The 26,589-nt window shown below is 36.5% G+C and overlaps 1 protein-coding gene across 25 annotated transcripts in view; it reads right to left on the bottom strand.

Moving 5' to 3' along the window:
• 4932414N04Rikl (RIKEN cDNA 4932414N04 gene like) overlaps positions 1-26,589 on the bottom strand; it is a 238,794-nt gene that overhangs the window by 146,878 nt on the left and 65,327 nt on the right. For 13 of the 25 annotated variants that reach the window (XR_010065211.1, XR_010065212.1, XR_010065213.1 and 10 more), the window contains 11 exons: positions 25,227-25,300; positions 22,760-22,856; positions 21,286-21,356; positions 18,674-18,767; positions 15,577-15,641; positions 13,377-13,473; positions 5,282-5,322; positions 5,115-5,187; positions 3,256-3,329; positions 2,716-2,791; positions 338-402 (listed from right to left, as the gene is read on the bottom strand). Coding sequence is in view for 22 of the 25 variants with exons in the window: in XM_063285258.1 (XP_063141328.1) it covers positions 338-402; positions 2,716-2,791; positions 3,256-3,329; positions 5,115-5,187; positions 5,282-5,322; positions 13,377-13,473; positions 15,577-15,641; positions 18,674-18,767; positions 21,286-21,356; positions 22,760-22,856; positions 25,227-25,300 (827 nt within the window). In the remaining 3 variants the exon portion in view is untranslated. The remainder of the gene's footprint in view (positions 1-337; positions 403-2,715; positions 2,792-3,255; positions 3,330-5,114; positions 5,188-5,281; positions 5,323-13,376; positions 13,474-15,576; positions 15,642-18,673; positions 18,768-21,285; positions 21,357-22,759; positions 22,857-25,226; positions 25,301-26,589) is intronic. The other 12 variants (XM_063285256.1, XM_063285268.1, XM_063285270.1 and 9 more) reach the window with 8 other exon arrangements.

Below are 26,589 nucleotides of genomic sequence, written 5' to 3'. Positions count from 1 at the left end.
ACACACTAAAGGTGATGTCTAGTGTGCACTATATGAAGAATCTAAGCTGTTTTCTTTTGTTATAGGGGCTTTTTGTTTGGTTGGTTAGTTTTGGTTCTTTGAGGCAGGGTTTATCTGTGTAACAAGTAACTCACTTTATAGATCAGGCTGTCCTCAGACTCACAGAGATCTGCCTGCCTCTACCTCATGAGTGCTGGGATTAAAGATGTGCGCCACCACCATCTGGCTGAAAAATGCTTTTTACATTAAATAAGATATGAAAAATTATTCCACAGGGCAATATGACAAGGAACTTTCTTTGGGTTGCTTATTCAAAACAATTTAGATATTTACTTACCAATGACTGAAAATTTTTCTGACTATCATGTCTCCTCCTTTCTTCTGTCACTTCTTTGCGTAGAGCTGCAGGTGAAGGCAAACATTGAAGTAATATTAACCACAGTGTAGTTTCCTTCTGTAAGTCCTGTTACTCCAAGAACACCCTGGCTAACACATAGATAAAATAGAAGTATTATGTAAGACTGCATAGCAATATCTATTGCTTAGTTATATGTTCATATTTTAATAATATTTTCATTTATTCCCTGAGAATTCCATAATTATATTTCAATCACACTCACTCAATTTTGTGGTTTTGAGAACCCTTTATGTTTAGTTGAGACTACTTACTTTATAAGAGCCTTATAGTCATTCAAGACTTATGTGCATCTGTGGACTAACAGTAGACTGTACAAAGTTCAGTGATATTGAGTGATTTCAAATTTTTATCCACAATTTCATCCTTCAGGTTAACATTAATGAACAAACCCATACACAGAATATTTTAGAATACTACCTTTAAGATTCACAGTATGCACTGTTCTCAGCCTCATAACAGAAGGGTTAGGACACCATATGTATATGTATTACATGTAATACATGTAACATGTAATATATGTAATACAATATGTATATTAATAACCCATTAGTCTTTGTACAGTGACTATGAACACACACATATTGTGTTAGTTTCCACTTTCTGTTGTTGTGATTAATATATTGGCAAAAAGAAATCTTGCATCAGTTTTTAAATAGAGTTTAGATTCAGTTTCTAAGTTTTTAGAAATTTGTGATTTTTTCCCCCTGAGATTGGAACACTGTGTTTTGTATTCTGTGATGTTTTCCTTGGCTCATAATTCCTCATTACTGTCTTCACTGCATGGAAATCAGGGTGTCAGGGACTTGAAGCCACTAGCTTAGAGAGAATCAATGCACACATGCTTGGACTCCGCTCCATTTCTTCACTCTTGTGGAGCTCAGGATCCCATTTCTGGGAATTATGCCCTCTGCCTTGGGCGAGTCCTCCCATTTCCGTTAGTCCCTCACTGAAATGTTCACAGGCAAACCTGACCTAGACAATTCACTGAGGCTCTTCCCCGGTGGGTTCTGCTGGTGTGAAGTTGACAAAACTAGCCGTCACATGTTTAAAACTTTTCTACCTTACCTTATAGTTTGCTTCTGTGAATGTTCAAGCCCTTCTGTTTAGCGTCCATTGACTGCCCATCTTTCTAGAAAAATAGGCCCTCTATTTTGGAGTCCTTTACAATGACCTGATTTCCTACTGTGTTTTAATACTTCAACTGTAAAAAATGTTGAATGTGTAGATTTTGAGATGATGAGTTGGAAGGAGAAAATTTTAAATCATATTTCTTTAAATAGTCATTATTTATCTTACTAATTAATAATTTACTAATATTCTATTAAATGCTAGGATTGATATGCATAGACTTTTAGCAGAGGCACAAAAGCAGGGCTTCCAATAGGTGAGCCTGGACTTAATCAAAACTTTGAGGTTAGGTACATAGAAGGGTGGAAATTGTTAAGATAAGAAATTTGGGAGAAAGATAATAGTCACACTAAAACAAATGAAAGCTTGGGGAACAAGAACTACCACCTACTTAGGACTATGAGAGGAAAGACAAGACATGAAAATGCAAAGTCAGTGTCCGGACAAATGTTCATTGTTAAAACATCATAAATCATATTAAAATGATTAGTGATTAATATTTTAGAGTGTCTCGTGGTCCTAATGGTACTGGATGTAGATCAATGTAACATTATAGAAGAAGGATTGGCAGCAGGTTATATATATATATATATATATATATATATATATATATATATATATATATATATATAACCTATACCACTGGAAGATATATATGCCACTGGATGATGTCATTTAAGACAAAAGTTTACATTAAGACTGGGCTTTAACTAGGAATCATTTTAGGACTCAAAACATCGATATCCAATTAGTATATAGTTATTAGTGTATCTATGGCTCTATTAATGGGAAAACCTGGAAAATACCACTCTGATTATTATACCTAAATGATATGTTAAATGTCACTGACTATGATTCACTTGTGCTCCAGAATGCTCTATGTCCTTCGGACCCATTGAGGAGGAAAAAAATTATAAAGACCAAAAAAATAGAAAAAAAATGGATGGAATACTATTTTTAAACTGCTTAGAATTGAACTAAAATACATGTAGTATGTGACAGTCTCTGCTGTAAAGATATTTTAATATAAAAAGCATGGCTTTTATTGTGAAATTTGAAAAAATAAATTATTTAATCAGATTACTTTTAGATACTGCTTATTTTTATTGAGTATCAATATAAATAAACATAAGTTGCATACATAAAAATATATCAAGTGTAGTTCATACCTCCCATTGTGTATCTTGCCTGATTTTCTCTTCCTTGACCTCCAGCTCCAGTTAAATGTTCCACATCTTCCTTCTGCTGAGTGCAATCAGTGGCAGGTTGCTCAAGTTGTCATAATTCTAGTTACTCAAGTTGTTATAATTCTAGTTACACATAACTTCCAATAGCTTCTATGGAGCCAAGTGGTTCTTACTTTAGTTTTTAAAGATTTTCTTATTCATTTCAATTTCATTTCAATGTTCAAATGCTTACTCCTCAGACTTGTTTGTGGTATTAGCCCTTCTTGGCTTCATGCACATAGAAGTATAGATCATTTTCAGAAAATAAATATTTTCAACTAAGAAAAACAAAGTTTGTGTTTGAATTCTTGCTAATTCTAAAAATATCTTAACATCTTAACATAGTGAGATAAAAATATTTGTTTTACTAAATACTAAATAGAGGGCAATGGTTCTATGTGGCAATATGGCATGTGGTTTTATCTGTGCTAGCTTGTAAAACTCACAGTAATAAGTGAGACCTTTAGTTTAGTTTCTACATACCAGCGACTCGGACCTTTCACTAATTGCACGTTTCTTTTGCTCCTCTGTTGATGTCAATTCTTTGTCAGGTTCTGCTGATAAATGTACACATTTAGGCAAAATATAAAATGGTAGGTCACATGAAATTCTACAAATATCAGTAGAAAAGTTTGAAATTGTTTAAAATGAATAGCTTCCCATCTAATGTGCCCATATATCTTAACTGTCAGGTTGAAAATAAAATTCATTAAAAATAGTTGAAGTTATGATAACATTTCATGTGTGCTAAAATACATGGGAGGGTAGAAATCGTGGGAACAAAATATGCTAGAAATAGGTGGAAACGAAAATTACTCAAAAACACATGAGCTTGTGAGGAATAGGAAATGCTTGCTTGGGAATGTGCAAGAAAAGGGATGATAGATCAAAATTCAAAGTCACGGAATTGACTCAACTTTGCTTGTTAAATTATCATAAATGTTGGAATACTTAGACAGACTAGTATTTTTAAGTGCCCCATGGTCGAACCTGCACTAGAGGTAGAAGAGCATAGTGGGAGTTAAGATAAAATTTGAGTGACACACAACCATTGATAGCTCATAAGGATAAGGAGTCAAGCATTTTATGTTTTATTTCTCTTGGATTTCTTTATTCATTTTAATTGTATTTCCATGTTTAAGAAGACAGAATGTCAGCAACGTATGATATGTGCAGGAAAAACTCAAAATAAGGGGCCACATGCTTGAGCCCAAGAAATGGTCCAGAAACATTCATAATGTTGTTATATTGTCAATACTCTATTCGTGTCTAATGATGGTATTAAGTAACTAAAAGTCCAGTGAAATACTAGGGTGAAAGAATACCTAATACGTGAAGAACGGTATGACATGTGAAAGCTGAACCTCAGTAATTTGTTAAATGTCACTTGACTGCTTGGTGTCTGTTTCAGTGTTCTGCAATGAAGTAATGCATGTAGCTGTCTTGTTCCAGGTGTCTTCCTTTTCAGGGACACCTGGGAAATTACCAGGCAAGTTGAGGACAAAGGCTTCATCTGTAAAACACACTAACGGATAGATCTTTCCTATTATGCTCAAAAGAAAGTAGTTAAAGGGAGTAGAGACAGAGTAAGAAGTCGAGTGACCATGTCCTGGGCAGGCCCTTGACTTTCTGGTGTATGTATCATCCACAACAAATAATTTGTAATCATTAATTATACACAAAATAATTATTTAATAGGAAACATTCACATATATAGGGTTATGTTACATGATACCATGTGACCTTATAATACATATGTTGGCTCACATGCTCTGTTTCAATGGACCTTAAGTGTGAATCAGCACAGAGATCGAATGCCATGGCAAAGTAAATAAATAGAAGAAAGATCTAGTGCATACTTGGCCATGAAACCCAGGAGGAAAGAAAATGTGATTTTACTATGCAAACACACTGATAAATAGCTCATTCTTCAGGATAGGCCTGAATTCCAAAGGCCGGGTGAATTTGATTAAAATCTCCTTAGCATCAGGAAACACAGGTGTTCTCAGTGGAGGCCACTTCTCCAATAACTGGCTCTAAACTTAGAAAAAAATAACACACTTAATCACCAACCAATGAGAATTTCTCAACTGGTACAGGATTTCAAACCGTGTGGACTCTAGGATGAGGAGACATACACGTTAAACTCTCCACATAAGTTTATACTTTAAAGCCTCCCCCCCCCCCAGACTTGTCTATGCCATTTCTTCAAAAGCCAATGTCAGCAAGGAAGTGTAAATGTTTCTTCAGATTTTGGTGAGCAAAGACGAGTAATGAGAACATGATAAACACTTCACATATTTAAATTACTTCTCACCGAAATAAATAATACAGCAAGTTACCTGGTTCCCACGACCTTTCCTGCCTCTTTGCCACTGCTCTGTTTAGAAACGAACTTTTCCTTTTAACGGTAGGCTGTGTAGATACGGAGGGAAATATGTCAATGAGTATCTTTTACATAGAACGCACAGTCAATTATACATGGAACAATGGAACGATATAACATTACCTTGAGCTGAGGAGGACTTTCCTTTGAAAAATCTGAAAATACTAAAAGGTATATAATCAGTAATGTAAAAACCATCCAAAGAAAACAACTGTCAATGATTTGAAACTCGCAAAGCTCTGAACCCTAACAGTTAACTCAGGGCATTGAAATGGCTTAGGTTTCGGTCTTTGGGGATAATTGCTTATCTCTGTTCCTAGTTCTAGGTGAGAAAAACAAACTGATAGTAGTAGTATTAACATCTTTTTTGGGGGGGTTCTTTTTTTCGGAGCTGGGGACCGAACCCAGGGCCTTGTGCTTCCTAGGCAAGCGCTCTACCACTGAGCTAAATCCCCAACCCCTAGTATTAACATCTTGACTAACTTAAAAGTATGACTTTCAGAGTTAGACGATGATTCTAATGAGCATAACTTAGGAAAAAGCAAACACATTAATTTGAATGTGCTAAGACATGAAAAGAAAGGGGTTCTTTAATCAGAGGACGAAATGGGACACAGAGGGTCTATTGCCCCTATTCCAGTGATGGAAACAGCTTAAGACCATGTTTTTTCTTAGTATTTATCAGAAGCATTCATTCTTTCATATTATAATAAAATTTCCATGTCATTCCTTGTAATTCAGGAAGTCTAAAGAGATAATGAGAATTCTGTTTAAGAAATGTAGAATGTCTTTATATCCATGAATATTTCCATAAACTTGGAGTGTCTGGTTATACACCTTTATTATTATTTTATTTAAAATGCAGACAGGGTGCTGATATAGTTACATTTCCCCGTTGATTGGGGACCTTGAGGCTTCTAGATCAACTTATTCAGTAGGTATGAAAACCAAGCACTAGAATTAGTGAGTCTTTGATTTTTTTCACTGAAACAGAATATCAGAATTGAGTGGGTGTCTGTACCCTTTTAAATAGATCAAGTCCAAGGAATATGAAGTACAAACCACAACTGTGTGATTCAGGAAATGAATAGCATAATGTATTTTCTTCATCATTACATATATAATTACTAATGTATAGTTAATTAGATATGATTATATAATTATCAATACATTTTATTAATTATATGTATATAAATAATTTTATTCCACATTGGTCTTTGTTCTACTTTATTTACATCTATTTCATTAGTATGAAATGAGACATAGATTTCTATTACTGATAACATCACCCGCATAACAACGGTCCTTGTGATAGAATGGAAAATTTAATATCTGAGCATTATGAAAAGAGTTGAAATGATGAACTCGCTAAAATACTGGCACTTAATTCTGCTTCCATCAAACTATCCTGCTATAGATATTGAGTTTTTGGGTTTGATGCATGGAGGAAGTACTCTTGAATTTCCTAAACACAAGTTCCAATTTTATAAAAATCAAATGTTTGTATTCCTCACATGAAAAGACCTCACTTAAAACTCAAATAGGTATAGAAGAGAGTGAAGACTCCCAGCTCAAAGGACCAGTAAATATCTTCAACAAAATCATAGAAGAAAACTTCCCTAACCTAAAAAAAGAGATACCCATAGGCATACAAGAAGCCTACAGAACTCCAAATAGATTGGACCAGAAAAGAAACACCTCCCGTCACATAATAGTCAAAACACCAAATGCACAAAATAAAGAAAGAATATTAAAAGCAGTAAGGGAAAAAGGTCAAGTAACATATAAAGGCAGACGTATCAGAATCACACCAGACTTCTCGCCAGAAACTATGAAGGCCAGAAGATCCTGGACTGATGTCATACAGACCCTAAGAGAACACAAATGCCAGCCCAGGTTACTGTATCCTGCAAAACTCTCAATTAACATAGATGGAGAAACCAAGATAGTCCATAACAAAACCAAATTTACACAATATCTTTCTACAAATCCAGCACTACAAAGGATAATAAATGGTAAAGCCCAACATAAGGAGGCAAGCTATACCCTAGAAGAAACAAGAAACTAATCGTCTTGGCAACAAAACAAAGAGAATGAAAGCACACAAACATAACCTCACATCCAAATATAAATATAACAGGAAGCAATAATCACTATTCCTTAATATCTCTCAACATCAATGGCCTCAACTCCCCAATAAAAAGACATAGATTAACAAACTGGATACGCAATGAGGACCCTGCATTCTGCTGCCTACAGGAAACACACCTCAGAGACAGAGACAGACACTACCTCAGAGTGAAAGGCTGGAAAACAACTTTCCAAGCAAATGGTCAGAAGAAGCAAGCTGGAGTAGCCATTCTAATATCAAATAAAATCAATTTTCAACTAAAAGTCATCAAAAAAGATAAGGAAGGACACTTCATATTCATCAAAGGAAAAATCCACCAAGATGATCTCTCAATCCTAAATATCTATGCCCCAAATACAAGGGCACCTACATACGTAAAAGAAACCTTACTAAAGCTCAAAACACACATTGCACATCACACAATAATAGTAGTAGATTTCAACACCCCACTCTCATCAATGGACAGATCATGGAAACAGAAATTAAACAGAGATGTAGACAGACTAAGAGAAGTCATGAGCCAAATGGACATAACAGATATTTATAGAACATTCTATCCTAAAGCAAAAGGATATACATTCTTCTCAGCTCCTCATGGTACTTTCTCCAAAATTGACCATATAGTTGGTCAAAAAATGGGCCTCAACATGTACAGAAAGATAGAAATAATCCCATGCATGCTATCAGACCACCACGGCCTAAAACTGGTCTTCAATAACAATAAGGGAAGAATGCCCACATATACGTGGAAATTGAACAATGCTCTACTCAATGATAACCTGGTCAAGGAAGAAATAAAGAAAGAAATTAAAGACTTTTTAGAATTTAATGAAAATGAAGGTACAACATACCCAAACTTATGGGACACAATGAAAGCTGTGCTAAGAGGAAAACTCATAGCGCTGAGTGCCTGCAGAAAGAAACAGGAAAGAGCATTTGTCAGCAGCTTGACAGCACACCTAAAAGCTCTAGAACAAAAAGAAGCAAATACACCCAGGAGGAGTAGAAGGTAGGAAATAATCAAACTCAGAGCTGAAATCAACCAAGTAGAAACAAAAAGGACCACAGAAAGAATCAACAGAACCAAAAGTTGGTTCTTTGAGAAAATCAACAAGATAGATAAACCCTTAGCCAGACTAACGAGAGGACACAGAGAGTGTGTCCAAATTGACAAAATCAGAAATGAAAAGGGAGACATAACTACAGAATCAGAGGAAATTCAAAAAATCATCATATCTTACTATAAAAGCCTATATTCAACAAAACTTGAAAATCTGCAGGAAATGGACAATTTCCTGGACAGATACCAGGTACCGAAGTTAAATCAGGAACAGATAAACCAGTTAAACAACCCCATAACTCCTAAGGAAATAGAAGCAGTCATTAAAGGTCTCCCAACCAAAAAGAGCCCAGGTCCAGACGGGTTTAGTGCAGAATTCTATCAGACCTTCATAGAAGACCTCATACCAATATTATCCAAACTATTCCACAAAATTGAAACAGATGGAGCACTACCGAATTCCTTCTACGAAGCCACAATTACTCTTATACCTAAACCACACAAAGACACAACAAAGAAAGAGAACTTCAGACCAATTTCCCTTATGAATATCGACGCAAAAATACTCAATAAAATTCTGGCAAACCGAATCCAAGAGCACATCAAAACAATCATCCACCATGACCAAGTAGGCTTCATCCCAGGCATGCAGGGATGGTTTAATATACGGAAAACCATCAACGTGATCCATTATATAAACAAACTGAAAGAACAAAACCACATGATCATTTCATTAGATGCTGAGAAAGCATTTGACAAAATTCAACACCCCTTCATGATAAAAGTCCTGGAGAGAATAGGAATTCAAGGCCCATACCTGAACATAGTAAAAGCCATATACAGCAAACCAGTTGCTAACATTAAACTAAGTGGAGAGAAACTTGAAGCAATCCCACTAAAATCAGGGACTAGACAAGGCTGCCCACTCTCTCCCTACTTATTCAATATAGTTCTTGAAGTTCTAGCCAGAGCAATCAGACAACAAAAGGAGGTCAAGGGGATACAGATCGGAAAAGAAGAAGTCAAAATATCACTATTTGCAGATGATATGATAGCATATTTAAGTGATCCCAAAATTTCCACCAGAGAACTACTAAAGCTGATAAACAACTTCAGCAAAGTGGCTGGGTATAAAATTAACTCAAATAAATCAGTAGCCTTCCTCTACACAAAAGAGAAGCAAGCCGAGAAAAAAATTAGGGAAACGACACCCTTCATAATAGACCCAAATAATATAAAGTACCTCGGTGTGACTTTAACCAAGCAAGTAAAAGATTTGTACAATAAGAACTTCAAGACACTGAAGAAAGAAATTGAAGAGGACCTCAGAAGATGGAAAGATCTCCCATGCTCATGGATTGGCAGGATTAATATAGTAAAAATGGCCATTTTACCAAAAGCGATCTACAGATTCAATGCAATCCCCATCAAAATACCAATCCAATTCTTCAAAGAGTTAGACAGAACAATTTGCAAATTCATCTGGAATAACAAAAAACCCAGGATAGCTAAAGCTATCCTCAACAATAAAAGGACTTCAGGGGGAATCACTATCCCTGAACTCAAGCAGTATTACAGAGCAATAGTGATAAAAACTGCATGGTATTGGTACAGAGACAGACAGATAGACCAATGGAATAGAATTGAAGGCCCAGAAATGAACCCACACACCTACGGTCACTTGATTTTTGACAAAGGAGCCAAAACCATCCAATGGAAAAAAGATAGCATTTTCAGCAAATGGTGCTGGTTCAACTGGAGGGCAACATGTAGAAGAATGCAGATCGATCCATGCTTATCACCCTGTACAAAGCTTAAGTCCAAGTGGATCAAGGACCTCCACATCAAACCAGACACACTCAAACTAATAGAAGAAAAACTAGGGAAGCATCTGGAACACATGGGCACTGGAAAAAATTTCCTGAACAAAACACCAATGGCTTATGCTCTAAGATCAAGAATCAACAAATGGGATCTCATAAAACTGCAAAGCTTCTGTAAGGCAAAGGACACTGTGGTGAGGACAAAATGGCAACCAACAGATTGGGAAAAGATCTTTACCAATCCTACAACAGATAGAGACCTTATATCCAAAATATACAAAGAACTCGAGAAGTTAGACCGCAGGGAGACAAATAACCCTATTAAAAAATGGGGCTCAGAGCTAAACAAAGAATTCACAGCTGAGGAATGCCGAATGGCTGAGAAACACCTAAAGAAATGTTCAACATCTTTAGTCATAAGGGAAATGCAAATCAAAACAACCCTGAGATTCCACCTCACACCAGTGAGAATGGCTAAGATCAAAAACTCAGGTGACAGCAGATGCTGGTGAGGATGCGGAGAAAGAGGAACACTCCTCCATTGTTAGTGGGATTGCAGACTGGTAAAACCATTCTGGAAATCAGTCTGGAGGTTCCTCAGAAAATTGGACTTTGAACTGCCTGAGGATCCAGCTATACCTCTCTTGGGCATATACCCAAAAGATGCCCCAACATATAAAAAAGACACATGCTCCACTATGTTCATCGCAGCCTTATTTATAATAGCCAGAAGCTGGAAAGAACCCAGATGCCCTTCAACAGAGGAATGGATACAGATAATGTGGTACATCTACACAATGGAATATTACTCAGCTATCAAAAACAACGACTTTATGAAATTCGTAGGCAAATGGTTGGAACTGGAAAATATCATCCTGAGTGAGCTAACCCAATCACAGAAAGACACACATGGTATGCACTCATTGATAAGTGGCTATTAGCCCAAGTGCTTGAATTACCCCAGATGCCTAGAACAAACGAAACTCAAGACGGATGATCAAAATGTGAATGCTTCACTCCTTCTTTAAAAGGGGAACAAGAATACCATTGGCAGGGAATAGAGAGGCAAAGATTAAAACAGAGACTGAAGGAAGACCTTCAGAGCCTGCCCCACATGTGGCCCATACATATACAGCCACCCAATTAGACAAGATGGATGAAGCAAAGAAGTGCAGGCCGACAGGAGCCGGATGTAGATCGCTCCTGAGAGACACAGCCAGAATACAGCAAATACAGAGGCGAATGCCAGCAGCAAACCACTGAACTGAGAATAGGACCCCCGTTGAAGGAATCAGAGAAAGAACTGGAAGAGCTTGAAGGGGCTCGAGACCCCATATGTACAACAGTGCCAAGCAACCAGAGCTTCCAGGGACTAAGCCACTACCTAAAGACTATACATGGACTGACCTTGGACTCTGACCTCATAGGTAGCAATGAATATCCTAGTAAGATCACCAGTGGAAGGTGAAGGGCTGGGTCCTGCTAAGACTGAACCCCAGTGAACTAGACTGTTGGGGGGAGGGTGGCAATGGGGGGAGGGTGGGGAGGGGACCACCCATAAGAAAGGGGAGGGGGGAGGGGGATGTTTGCCTGGAAACCTGGAAAGGGAATAACACTCGAAATGTATATAAGAAATACTCAAGTCAATTAAAAAAAAACTCAAATAATGACTAGAGTTATAGACTTCATTCTGCTAATTTTTGTTATATATATCACATTCCTCTATACTTAGCAATAATATCATTCATTGTATCATAAAATACAAAATAATGAACCTATTTCCTTATATAGAGAATTATATAATGACTGTAAAAGAAACTAAACCTGCCTTTTTTTCTCTTTCCAAATTATCTGTTCATTAGAATCAGAAGCGAACCCTATTTTTGCTTTGGTTGTGTATCTACTTAGTAAACAGTGGATCACTGTAACATATTTAATAACTGCTTCTGAGATAGGCTTGGTAGATTAGATACCCAAGAATAACCCATAATCCCACAGCTGCTGAGTCATGCTATCAATTCTGTTATGGTATATCAAAGATTATTCACTAAATTGAAAAATATCTATTGTGCACATTCTATGTCCTGAATCTGTAACTTCAGTTTACCTCTCTACAATCCAGTCTTTTCCTGTTGTCACATTTGCAAAACTACAGAAGAAATGACACATTTCAGAGTGGCTATTTGTCCTGGCTATGGCTTCCTTTGGCCTGACATGGATGAACCTGGGGTTTTCTTCTTGCTTTTTCTCTCCTTCTGAATTATTTATTACCCCCAAAAGCAATCTTTTTTATGACATTGATTTCTTTTCATGTATGACTTAACAACTTTGTCTCTATTTACATTAGGTAAACCAAACGTATGTGTTCATGATGGACCACTATGATATATAATGCCATCACCATCATATGAAAGAAAGAAATGATGGAATTCTCTTTTGCACCTTCAATACCCAGTTACCTCTTAGAATAGTATTTTCTACTTTAACCACTTTCACTGTACCATCATTAAGGTTTTTGTTGTTTTCCAACACTCCTCTGCACATTAGCTACTTTGCTCGGGGTGGGACAGAATACATGACAAGATACAATTTGAAAAAGAAGGATTTAGTCAAAATTTTGGCTTTAGGCTCTTTTTTCCCCCTGGCAGAAAAGGAATGTAGGCAGGAGGACAGAGAGCCACATGAGACCTACAGTCAACAAACAGAATGTGGAAGCGGGTGTGGCTGGACTGGAGAACATCACAACCTGTCTTCAGCGACCCAACTTTCTCTAACAGTCTCACCTACAGGAGGGTGACAGCATTCCCAGCCAGTGCCACCAGATGGGGACCATTTTTGGGAACTATGAACTAGAAATGCTTCTCTAAGCATTTCTAACCACATTATACCCCTTCCCTAGCTTCTGTTAATGTACCCCAAACTCTCCCTTCTCTCATTTCCCTGTCTTCTCTGCATTCATTACGTCTAACCACCCCTTGGTAGTACCATTTCTTATAACTTATTCAAAAACCCTATGACTTTACTGGCACAATCAATTATAGTGTTTGCTAAGCCAGGAATAGATATCAATCTTATTACCATTTAGCGTGTCTTTTGACTTAAGATATAATTAATAAGTAAAAAATGTGTCTATTACAAAACCCTGGTTGTCATGATTTAAATACATATCCCATCAACAGACTGCTAATAAAATATAATTCATACCTTTCATTTCACCCTTTCCGGTATTTTCTCTTCTTGGATCTGCAGTCTCTGACATATGACCCACAGCTTGCTCCTGAGAAGGACGCTCAGACGTAGACTGAGAAGAAAGAAAAATGAGTCCCACCAAATGTCATCTTCCCTTCCAAGAAACGACAGCTCCTCATTGTAAGAGCAAAGACTAGAATGAAGGAGAGGTTTGAGTCTACTGGATGTCATTTGTATGAAAATGTTAATATACATTTCTAACAATTCAAGCTTTGGACTTTTTTTGGATGGTACAAAACAAGAACATAAAAACCCATTAAAACCAGTTTTAGAGAAAGAGTAGTACTAGGTGTCAAATATGTGGTAGGGTGTTAGACAGAATTAAAAATGTATTCACATTAATATATAAAAATAAAATTGAAATCATGCATGTAGACACAAAATTCCTTCCAACTGTGGACATATTCCAAAGAACATTTGTACTTTTGCAATTAAAATAGATAGAGCACACAATTACATCCCCATCTTTAACAAAGTAACTAACAACTGAGAATAAATAGTGAGGAAAGCCTAACACCATCAAAGATAAAGATCACAGACATCTAAAGATATTTCCATGACAACAAACAAAAAATATCTGGGTCTCATTTCTTATCCTGAAAGTAAAAACTCATTACCAATATTTTAGTGTTAGTAAATAATATTGCAATATACCCTTATGATGAATTTTTAACAGAAATCTATCTGTATAGAAGGAGAATTTTTACTAATGAAATCAGGTAGAACAGAGGCTTCAACAAGGCCTTGTTTGACGACATAGACTCTTTTAAATCAATATTTAACATCTCTTCTGTGTAACAGTACAAACATCATGCAAAATCAACAAACCCTAGGTGAATAAAGCATCTGTAGGTGCTTTTTTAGTTATGAAATGTCATTTAGTCATGACCATGGTAAATAATAGATGCTATGAAAGAAAATACATAGAATGCAAAAAATATACTCAATGGAAAACAAAAATCTACATTGAATTTCCTGAAAAATGAAAGCACACTTACAAAATTTACATACAGAAACAAATCCCTACCAAGTAGCGTATCACTGACTTGGAATAGTTCCTATTATCAGTGTTATGTTGAAGAAAAAGAGAGCATTTGCCAGCCAGTGAAAGAGTAGATTGTCTGTCACACTGCCAATATGGTCAGCATTGCAGGTTGCTTATTTAAGTTAAACAATTTAGTGAAAAATCCTAACTTCTGATGATAATAATTTTAACAATAAGAAAATAGGTTGGATTAAATTAAGAAAATTTATTTTGGACCACATTTAGATAATTTTCTGTAAGCTCTAAAAAGGACATGTAGCATAAACCCTACCGAGTGAGAACTTGTAGGAATGAATTTCTAGGAATTCACGCCTACTAAGAGAAGGAGCACTAGAATTCATTTAGTGTCTGAAATGTACCAGACACCCGTTTGCACATTTTCTTGTTTGTCTCTTCTGAGTATGAAGATGACTGAAGATATTTGTCCCATCCCTGCTTCTTGGTCATTTACTAGTTAAAAGAGAGTCTTAGGAGCAGATGTGAGCCAGTACATTCTGGCAAGTGGGCCTTCCTCCTATTCATTGGCATAGCTAACATTACCCCAGTTGTTAGAGTATAACTTAAATATTATACACAATTGATTGTAATTATAGATTCCACTCCAAATCCAACCAACAATAATTACAGACTGTCTCGGTATTAAATGATCCTTTACTTTGTTTGTGAAGTATATTTTTAGAATGTCAAAGTGGCATATGAATACTAAAAGTTTTCTGAAAATGAAATCTGCTTAGATACGTGAATCAAGACGAATCATCGGTACTAAGACCACTGGCAGGTCTGCTAATAGCAGGGCATAGTAACTCTATAAAATTTGTCAATTTATAGCCTTTAGGTGAAGATAAATCATCAAGGTACACTAGGGGTGAGCGCAAACATGCTCCATGCTGGACATGCATATGCTCCTACTGGGCACTGAGTTGAGCTGTGTGACTCTGCATTCTACTTTACGATATGGAGTCTTCCAGATCGATCTAAACAATCACTATGAGGTAAGTACTTTTTAATTAATAAATTGTGGAAGAGCCAGGAATGTGACTTTATTTACATGCTATAATTACCTAAACAAAAGAAAGCAGTATGAAAGAAGGTCCCCTAATATTTACATACCAGTGAGTCCACACTTGCCCTGCTGCTGGGCCTTCTGAGCTTTCCTATGGCTGTCACTCCCTTGCCTGATAATAATAATGACGGAGGGGTATATGTGAATACAGTAAAATATACAGCATGACACAGGTTGAACACATTCGAAAAGAAATATTGTTCCAACTTAGTTAAAATAAAAGTGAAACTTTTACCCCCTCCAGGAATTGTTCTAGTTACAATTACTCTTTAGTTGAAGATGTAATTCTTTGGGAGACACATAAATTATGGAACATTTTCATATATATGTATGAATACATACATATAATTTGTACAAACCATAATTTGCTCTGGGTATAAGGAATATAATGATTTCAAAGATTCACTCAGAAATGTATTCAATCAACTTAAATGCACAGATGCTAGGGAAAAGTATTCAATTTTAGTGTAAACTGTTCTCATTGTAAAAAAAAATGAAATCACTTGTGGCTGACTAAATGGCTCAACAAGTAGAGCCTTGCCACCCAGTCTAGTCACCTGACTTCAATCCCAGTGAAGGAGAGTACTGACTTCCACAGGTTGTCATCTGACCTCCACAAAAGAGCCATAGCATACCCGTATACACACAAAAGTGTCACACACAAGAGCAAGAAGAGAAGAGAAAGGTTTAAGCAACAGCACTTTCATCAAAAATGACTGTTTTCCCCATGTATGAGCACGGATACATTCAAGAAGATTCTGTTCACTTCGTTTACATCATCCTTGCTCTCTTCTCAGAGTCATACTGCCATCCGATGTCTTCACTGAGGAGCAGGGACACGGGGTGTGGGGTGGCTTGGGCTCACTGGCCAGCCAGCTTAGCTTGAACAGAGATCGCCATGTTCTGCTAAAAGAAACTGTCCCCAAACAAGGTGGAAGAAGACCTGAGCCATTGGTCTCCTTACAACTGTTCATGTGTGCACAGAAAATACAAATATGCAGAGAGAGCCATGCTGACCCAGGAAAGAGAGAGTACTGGCTGGTTTTGTGTGTCAACTTGACATGAGTTGGAGTCTCCCTTGAGGAAATGCCTTCGTGAGATCCAGATGTAAGGCATTTTCTCAATTAGTGATGGGGGGAGGGAGACACAGCCCCGGGTGAGTAGTGCCATCCCTGGGCTGGTGGTCCTGGGTTCTAAAAGAGAGCAAGCTGAGCAAGCCAGGGGAAGCAAGCCAGTAAGCAGCACCCTCCATGGCCTCTGCATCAATTCCTGCCTCCAGGTTCCTGTACTATGTCTGATGAAGACTCTGTCCAGTCCTGACTTCCTTTGGTGATGAACAGCAATGTGGAAGTGTAAGTTGAATAAACCCTTTCCTCCTCAACTTGCTTCATGGTCATGGTGTTTCATTGTAGCAATAAAAAAACCTGACGAAGACAGACAGCATAAATAAAAAATAAAATAAAATGTGTTATCATTTGGCCATCAGATCTATGTAAGTAGGTGCAGTTCAACCCATTACAGCAATTCTGACTTCAGAAATAAATACTTTAATGTTTTTGCCTGAAAAATAAAGTTGATTTCATGTATTCTGTCAGTCCTGCTTTTTAAATGGAGCACTGACATAATCAAGTGGTACTCACTTTTAAGATACCTGTTGCTTTTGTACTAACACTTGAATAATCAGGTTTTTATGACTAACAATTTTGGAGTCAAAACACCTGGTAATGGATTTGCAAGTCTAGCACTCCCTCTGCTTCCCAAATGTATACAGCGGCTGTGAGGGACACTTCAGAGGTTTTGCTTTGCTGATGCGTGTGTGTGTGTGTGTGTGTGTGTGTGTGTGTGTGTGTGTTTATTCAAAATCAACATCCCATGATGTTCTTCAGGAAATATACCCCTTGTTTGTTGGGATGGGGATTCTTATTCGTCTGGATCTGGCTGATTCAACAAGACTGACTGGGCAGTGACTTTTACTATCTTCTTGTCCCTACCTCCCAGGATCTGGGATTACAAGGAGCTAGCAATGTGTCCCACTTTTTATACATGTATTGTGGTGATTAAGTTTGAGTTGATGCAATCAGAACAGCAGAACACATTATATCATAGAGAATTAACAGGCTGAACCCAATAGGAAATGAAAATATTCTATTCTTTCTCACTTTGGACCGTTTATCCTTCCTTTCATTGTGATGTATCACACCATCACCCAATGATCCTTTACAGAGATCATTGATGACTGCCTCAGAAATTATTTATTTGGTGACAGGTTTCTTCATGAATCAGTGACAAATACAGAATTCCAGAACTGCTGATGTCCGATGTCAATTTTGTCATGGTGGTTCAGCAAATTTGATAATCCATGGTCAATATGCTTCCATAATTCGATTAACCTCAATTTACCTTTAAAAATCTTTTTGACTGTCTATTATGTAATCACATGTCTACAACACTTAAGCCGAAGAAGATATCATATATTCCCAAATAAGCATTTGATCTGGCCTTGGTGGAACCGACACCCTCACAACTCACCCTGTTTTTTCCTCTTATTCTCATATGGTATTGCATAGGACACTATTTTGAGTCACAGCTCAGTGTAAGGCATTCATTTCTAATCCTGTAGAAATGGTTGCCTATGTTTTTCCTTATCTTAGGAGTATCAAATATGGGTCTGTGTGATGGCGAACCACAATGCGTAATTATGTTCCACGGAGGAAGAGGAATGGAAATGTGTGCCTCTGTTGCCTCCACAGTGAGCTAACAGACAAGCTTCTTGTATTTTTTTTAATAATTCTGTATTATTACAGAGCGTTGATTTCTCAAAGATTCTCGGTATTTTGCAAATACCCCTCTGTACCCTCCTCAGTTTATGTTACTTCCTATACTAAGTATGTTTCCTGACATTCATCACTGTGTCCTTTCTCTTTCCTTGTGTCCTACTCCTAAGGTACTATGAACTTTTGTCATCTGTTAAGCAACTCAGCTTCGTTAAGTGTCACACTCGAGAGAGTGCATTATACACATTCTTATCACCGTTCTCTCACGGTATGAGACATAGGTAAATATTTCTGTGTGCCAGCATGCATTAACATTCCTGGTTTATATAAACATTTCTTTAAAGGTTACTCATAAAAATATGGAATTTACCTTTCAGTTCTCCTCTTGCCGTATTTTCTCCCATCTGATCTCTGCTTCTAATCAAAGGATTCACGTCTACCCTCTGTGGCAGATCTGAGAAAGTCTGTTTAAAAAATAATATTAAAAATGGGTGGCAGAGCATAAGCTTCTCCTTCTAAGGAGATCTGAATGCCTCGTTTTAAAAGCCCTGAATATGTCAGATGAGGAGAGTTGGTGCTGGAATCCTGTCATTTGAGCAGGGTACACATCTAAACCAGGTAACTTTTGTCTTCCCATGGTCACTAACAACGAATATCAACAGGGAAGCCTAGCAAAAACACTGTGGTAGGAACAAGATATATATATATATATATATGTATATATATACATATACATATACATATACATATATATATATATATATCAATAGGGAATGATTATTTGTTAGTAGTTGTGGAAATGAATAACTCATATTGCATATGTCCACATAAGGAACTCTCCCTTATGAAAATGAAAGCCAAAATTAATTTGCATTATTTTCAAATTAAAGTCACTACCACAAATGTGTTAACCTCACAGTTTTAATAAAACAACTCACACATGAATACAGTTAGGAACATTATACAACCAAAAATACTCAGAAAAAATCTTACTGCTATCATCATAAAAAACAGCAAAATCAAAGTGTGTCTCCTTCAATATCCCAGTGGTAACACAGCATGGTCATCTTAGCAATGGAATAAAAGTGGTAACAGAAGTTGAAATGTGTACTATCATATTAAATCAAACCTCTAATTAAATTATATTCACTGTTCACTGATGGAGGGATTGGTGCTAATGTGCTCATGTAAAATGAACACTCTGGCACGGCCTTGTTTCACAGCATCTCCTTTTTAAAATCAAATTTCAACACCAGCCTGAAGAATTGAAGAAATATTTATGATGTATTATGTAAAAATGCCTGACACCCTTTATCTTCACAGGACCCTGTGTTTAATAATTAGAGGTTGTGCTTTCTTGTATCTCATCAGTAAATATCATTAGGTAATGCTGATGATGAAGAAATGAGCTTGTGAGCAGGAAGACACTTTGAAATACCAAATTCAACAGTCACTTCCTAGAAGAATAAGGGGATATTTGTTAATGCTGCAAACTGAAGCTCACTCTTGTTAGTATAGCAGATGGAAGGATGGATACAGAACAGAGTTAACCAGTTAATAAATTTCAATGAGATGGTACTTTGAAAAGAAAAGAGGATATAGGCCGTGAAGTGATTTAATTATCTGCATATTCATGAGACTATATTTGGATCTTAACTCTTTAGTGTGTTATGAAGTTATATATATATATATATATATATATATGCATATATATGTAGTATATTTGGGCAATTTTCAGAAATAGATTTTACAACAATATAAAGGTGATACTTACTTTTAAGCACAAGAAGATTCTCAGAATATTTAAATATAATGAGCTAAAATATTTGTATAACTACTAAATCAATTTGTGATTAAGCATTATATAGAGTAATCGAACATATTATTTTATTTTTCCAATGTCATTTTAATAATCCAGTGTTAAATAAGAATCTTCACTTTACATATTTGTATACCCAAGGCTTTATTGCTAAAAACACCACCTACACAAGCTATTGGATATGAAGGTGTCTGTCTGGTGACTACATAAAGTCTTCACTCATACATTCCAGCGCGTTTGGTACAGAGTGGTATTCTGCAAGCTACCAAAGGAGAAATGCAAATACCAACCCAGCCACAAACCATTTGATCAACAATAGTGTCCTGCCTGAAAGATACGCCAGTGTAACGGTAGCACGAATCTCGTGGGAACAAACAACTGACATTTGATTTAACTTATTGTTCAGGCCAAGATACAGAACCCAGACCCAACACTGCTTGAATGTCCAAGAACCAAGAATTAGATAGCCTAGGAACCTAGAGTAAAACCAAATACCACTGTGCTATTTTTTTTAATGTAGCATTAAACTGATTCCTATTGACATTCTGATATACTCATGGATCAGTGTTTGGTCCAGCCATCATCAGAGAAGCTTCCTCCTGCAGCAGATGGGAACAAATACAGAGGCCCACAACAAGACAAAATGCAGATTGAAAGACCTTGGAACACTCGGCCGTAAATGGGATGTCCCCATCAAATCCTCCTCGGGCTCAGGGAATTTGGCAGAAACAATGTAATAGCTATATGGACCCTAGGAAAACGCAGCCCTCTAAGTGAACATGATCTACACATGTATGACCTCACGGAGACTGAGGCAGCATGCCCAGGGCAGCATAGGACTGCTCTGGTCATTCGCACATACATTATGGCTTTCAGGTTAGTGTTTAATGACTATGTGAGCCTCTGTTTCTTGTGCCTTATCTTAGACTCTTTTCCTTCTGATTGCTGATTTTGTGTAATTTCAATGTGTTAGTTTTTGTTTAATGTTATTTTATTTCATTATTTTTCCCTTAGAAGCCTGTTTGTTTTCTAGTGAGAGGTGGAAAAAGGTGGACCCAGATGTGAGTGGAGATGGGGAGGAACTGAGAGGAGCAGAGGGAAGGAAAATGGGGGCATATTATGGGAGAATAAACCTGTATTTATAAGAGGAAAAGACTGCCTACCCATGAGTGGTCGCTCACACTGCTTTCACTGTGGCTTTGCTCGTCTCTGGACATCATTTTCTTGACTTCTGCTGGTAAATACACATATTTGATTAAAATGAGCTACAATGAGATGGTAGGCGAAATGAAGCCTCCATAAAACTAAAGAGACACATTTACACTAATTTAGACTTAAAAATTAAGCTTTCATCTTCTTGGTGAATGGATTGATCACCTTTAATCTTTCTTTGAAGAAATATTCAGTATTAAATAGTTGTAATTTTGCAAAACTTGATACAGACAGATGGAGACTCAGACAAACCCATGTTTGTTTAATGCTGAAAGAATTCAATTGTTTAAAAATCTGAATCCAAAAGATTCATCTATGAATCCATCAACTCAGCATCAATGAACAAACCATAATGTGCAATACTACTAATGTATTCACATGACAATGCTCACTTCTTTCAATATCGTGGTATCTGAGTATCTCAATATCTGAACAACATGCATATCAATCAGCAAAACTTTTATCTAAATAAATTTTTAGATTATTATAATTACATTGTTTCTCCCCTTGTTTGCTTTCCTCCAAACCATACTAAGTACTCACCTTACTATCTTTCAAATACAAGGCCATTTTCTTTAATTATTACCACATGCATATAAGTTAGCATTTGTACATGCATGTGTATGGATGCATGTTTGTATGTGTATTCCCAAACACAACAATGCAGCCAGCTTAGTCTGTGTAACGTTATCTTTATGTATATGTCCAGGGCTGATCATTTGGTGTTGAAGAATAACAATGAGAAGGGTGCTGTTCCCACTCACCACCGACTCCCTCTCTAACTCCTGCTAACACACCCTTTCCCACCTTCACATCCTTTACTTTCTTTTTAAAGCCCCTAGAGTCAACTTATTGCTGTCCAGTATGCACACGAGTACTGATCCATCTACCAGAACATTCACAACCTACCAAGCACTGCACACCTGAACAAAATTATTCTCCCTCTCATAGTAGCCATCAACTGGCATTTAATTCTTCAGCTACAGATGGGGCCTCATACAGCCATCCCCAATCCATGCGAGGATGTTAACTGGCTTGATGGCCTGTAGATCTTCTGCCAGCAATCACAGCTACTATGAATCATGTGCAATGACTCTTTCATGTCCAGAAGAGCAGTCCTTCCTGTTCTCTGGCTCTCACAGTTTTTTTTTTCTGTCCACACTTCATTGAAGTTCTTTAAGCCTTGGGAGATTGATATTTTTGTTCCATTCATATTGTTCTTACTGTAACTTGACTTCTCTTCTAATTTATAATACATAAAATGGCAATTTCTTTGGCTACTGGAATGCATCAGGTGTCCTGGTTTAGAAGGAATATTCCTTCTGACAGATTTCTTTTGACAGAATTCAGAATTGGATTCAAATATCTACTGGTGAGATAATTCTTCTATCTCAATAACGAGCTGTAAGCTAACATAGTCCTTACCAGTCATTCTTCCAGTGGCCACCTTTTGTGCTTGTTGGTCTGATATCCTCCGTAAATAACCCAAAATCTTCTTTAATCCATATGTCTCAGAGATACTCTGTTAGGAGGGATATCAAAACTGATTTTCACTAAATCGCACTCACTTATAGAGCACAAGTGAATTTCTTATTGAAAAAGAATGATACTGAAAATTGAGAGAGTAATGTATTTGAAACTACATTGTTTCAGTAGAGAACCTGTTATAGGTAACCTACGTCAAGCTTTTTTCCTGTCATTTTATGGCCACTGACTACATAAACTAAACCATGGAGATCCATCACATACATAATAATAGCTAGCAGAAATACGTCAACAGTGAAAAGGTGTGATCACTAAACTCTACATGCATTCTATAGAGAAATAAGAGGATAGTTTTAAATTTATAAAGCATCACCTGTCAATAAAAAAGCTGATGGCCAATGAGCTGAGGCAGGAAATAGAAGGAGGGACACTGGCAGGAAGAGAGGATTCTGGGAAGTAGTGAGAGAATAAGAAGAGAGGTGCTGAGGGATATGCTGAGTGAGATGCTAGAAATGATGCTGAGGAGACGAGAAGGAAAAGGCAGCCTAGGACTGCAGGAGAGGTAACTATAACCATGCAGGAGACACAATAGTTTGGACGGGTTAAATAAATTACAAGCTAGTCAAGGATCGAGCCAAAGCTTATGGCTTAGGCATTTAGCAATAAATAATAAGTCTTAGAGTCATTATCAACTCTGGATACTAAGTGGCTGGAAGGAAAAATGGCATTAGGTTTTTTACAATATACTGAAAATTATTTTAAAAAAGGATACTTGCTATAGTAGAATATTAATGAAGAGGAATAATTTCAGTGCTCAATATCATATTGAAGGAAGAGGAGGGTAGGCAGCTAGTAAAAGCTTTAGTTGTATTCCAAGTTGTATATGTCAAGAAAATTATATTTCCAGTTTTTTCTAGACAAAGAGGGACTAGAAAACTAAAGTATTCATTGCAAATATTTAAATAACAAGAAAATATCAGAATGAAAATTAGAATGTAGTAAAGAGAAATAATGTTAGACTGTGCTGTATAACATGCAAATATCAGCATGAATAATACTGTATTCCAACTGAAGGAGAACCTCAGAAATGTCAAGCAAACTTTAACAAGACGAGGAGCGTAAGAGCATTGTGACCTGGAACATCTACTCATTTGCCTATTAATCTACAAGAACAAAGGCGACTAAAGTATGTGTGTCTTTCTTTATATGTCAGTAATTCCAAAATCTAATGATGAAGAGATGTGATCCACTGTACTCTATGTCCTACGTAGCAAGCTCCAAGTGATTAACTTGACTGATATGTTCTCATTGTAAGGCTGATTTTTAATTTCATACTCAGAGAGATCTACTCTGGCTAGATAATGGCTATACTGTCCATGTTATTCTGTTTTCCACTGAAGCACATATTCTGACCTAAAAGTGTTCTGTTACCTTGTTTTATTCTCCTGTGATCATGTCATAGAACCTTATATGTAATCTTATATGCTTGCCTATCACATAAAATAGGAAAAATGTATGCAATTTCAAAATCTATTACGCACCCATCTGATTACCTCAAGTATCAATGAGAACATTCTCATAACATGTTTATTAAAAGTTTTTGGAAATGTGAATTCTTTGTAGTAATGGGTGCCAATATGAATTAAATTATGTTCATTATAATTTTCACTAAGAACAAACATACTATTTTTGACATTTTCTATTTTGATTCATTGAAATGTAGATAATTCAGAAATATTTTCATATACTAATAAGAAAATGTCACATTCTGCAAGTGGACATTCTCTTAATGGGTATTGTTATTTAACTTCTGAATCCTACAGACTGAAGAAGCTATGAAAAGTTGAATCTTTAGTCACTGGAGTGATCACATTCTATATGAAACCAATTTGCAAGTCACTGTATTGTTTCAACTGTAACATTAAATGTTTTCTCATTAGATATGATTTTTATCTACGTATTTTATCATCATGAGGTAGTTGTACAAGTGGGAGCACAAGCGAGGATCAGGTATGTGGCAGCAAATTCAAGTGTCATGTCTAGCTCTAAGCTAATTCAGACTCTGAAAATATCCTGAAAACCATCACAATGTAAATGTTTTAAATCTAAATAGTAAGTCAGATCAATCAATCATTCTATACAGTAATCTGAAATTACACTTCAGTCATTCTAGACAAAGAGGGACTAGAAAGCTAAAGTATTCATTGCAAATATTTAAATAACAAGAAAATATCATAATGAAAATTAGAATGTAATAAAGATAAATAATGTTAGACTGTGCTATATAACATGCAAATATCATCATGAATAATACTGTATTCCATCTGAAGGAGAACCTCAAAAATACCACCTATTCTACATTGTTGAGACATATCAAATTATAACATAAATATTCAGGCTCACGTACAAAAGCCTGGGTACTTTCGCTGCCATCATCACTTCTTGCCTCTTCTGTTGATGTGTCTTCAGCCTCTGACTCTGCTGGCAAAGGCATATGTTAACCATACTATAATGAAACATTGGGTAAAACTGTAGTCACAGTAAACACTGATTTCAAATGCTAATAATCAAACTTGCACCTTACTGTCTTAACTAAACATTTTAAACTACCATTAATACTTGAATATCTACTCAGTGCATAATTAGTTAGGTAATTACACAACATCTCACTACATCAAAGGTATTTGATGTTAATAGGTCCAAGGAATGTAATTCCTAAAATTCACTTACAACGTCATGTACTGAATATATATGAACAAATCTTCTGATATAAAAATTTTAAATGTCATAGGAACAGTCTACTTCATAGGGCACTCTATAACTCCTGACAGAAACAGCCCTGGAGCCATATATATGCAAACAGTAAAAAGTGATTGTCATTTGAATTTATATATGCAGCATATACACTCATATATGCAACAATAACGATGAAAGGAAAATAGCCTACCAACTGGAGGAAAGGGGGCAATGTGATGTCATTCTATTTCAATTTAAAACATCTTTAAAGAGAAAATATTAAAATGTTTGAGTTACCATCATAAAAATTACCATTCCATTTTCCTTATATGTGAAAGATGTTTGGAATTTTCTGGAATATTTTTACTTCTGAGACCAGGTTACTAAGGCAAATCTTCATTCATCATGACTATGTTTTCTAAGGAAAATGAATGTGCTGTACTGTAATTTAAGGTGTCCTCAGGTGTTTGAAAGCTTGGTCCAATGCTTCTGGCACTGGTTGCAGGAGGTGGTGAATGCTTTAAGCGGTGGAGCCCTGCTGGATGAAGTAGATCCCTTGTGTGAGGGCATTGCCTTGGGACTTTGTAGCCCAACACCACTTCATGCTCACCTCTTCTTCCTCAGAACAGATAGAATGTGCCCACCCAGCCTCCTGTTCCTGACATCATGCCTTCTCTTCCTGCTGCCATGTTTTTCTTATTTCTAAATATAGATGATATTATTGCTTTAAAAACACTATGTGAAATGGGATGATTAAGACATTAATCATTAAGTTCACTTGGAGGTTTTAAATTTACTCCAGATTAGATAAGTTGAATATTCCTTACCAACTTGTATGAGAATATTTGGCCACTACACAATGGAGATAATGGATCATAGAATGACAACACTGAAATTTGGTTATCAAGAGTTAAATGGAACATACAGGCAATCATTTCTAGTCTTTGTGTCTTTATTTTCACCATTCACCCATGATTTTTTTCTTCTTCTCCCTTCTCTGTGAGATTCTGTCATGAAGTAATGAGTTGCACAGC

The sequence above is a fragment of the Rattus norvegicus genome, chromosome 3 (genome assembly GCF_036323735.1).
Source record: "Rattus norvegicus strain BN/NHsdMcwi chromosome 3, GRCr8, whole genome shotgun sequence".
Lineage (NCBI taxonomy): Eukaryota > Metazoa > Chordata > Mammalia > Rodentia > Muridae > Rattus > Rattus norvegicus.
The sequence above is the reverse complement of the archived record's forward strand: the minus strand, read 5'-3'. Positions and strand labels throughout refer to the sequence as shown.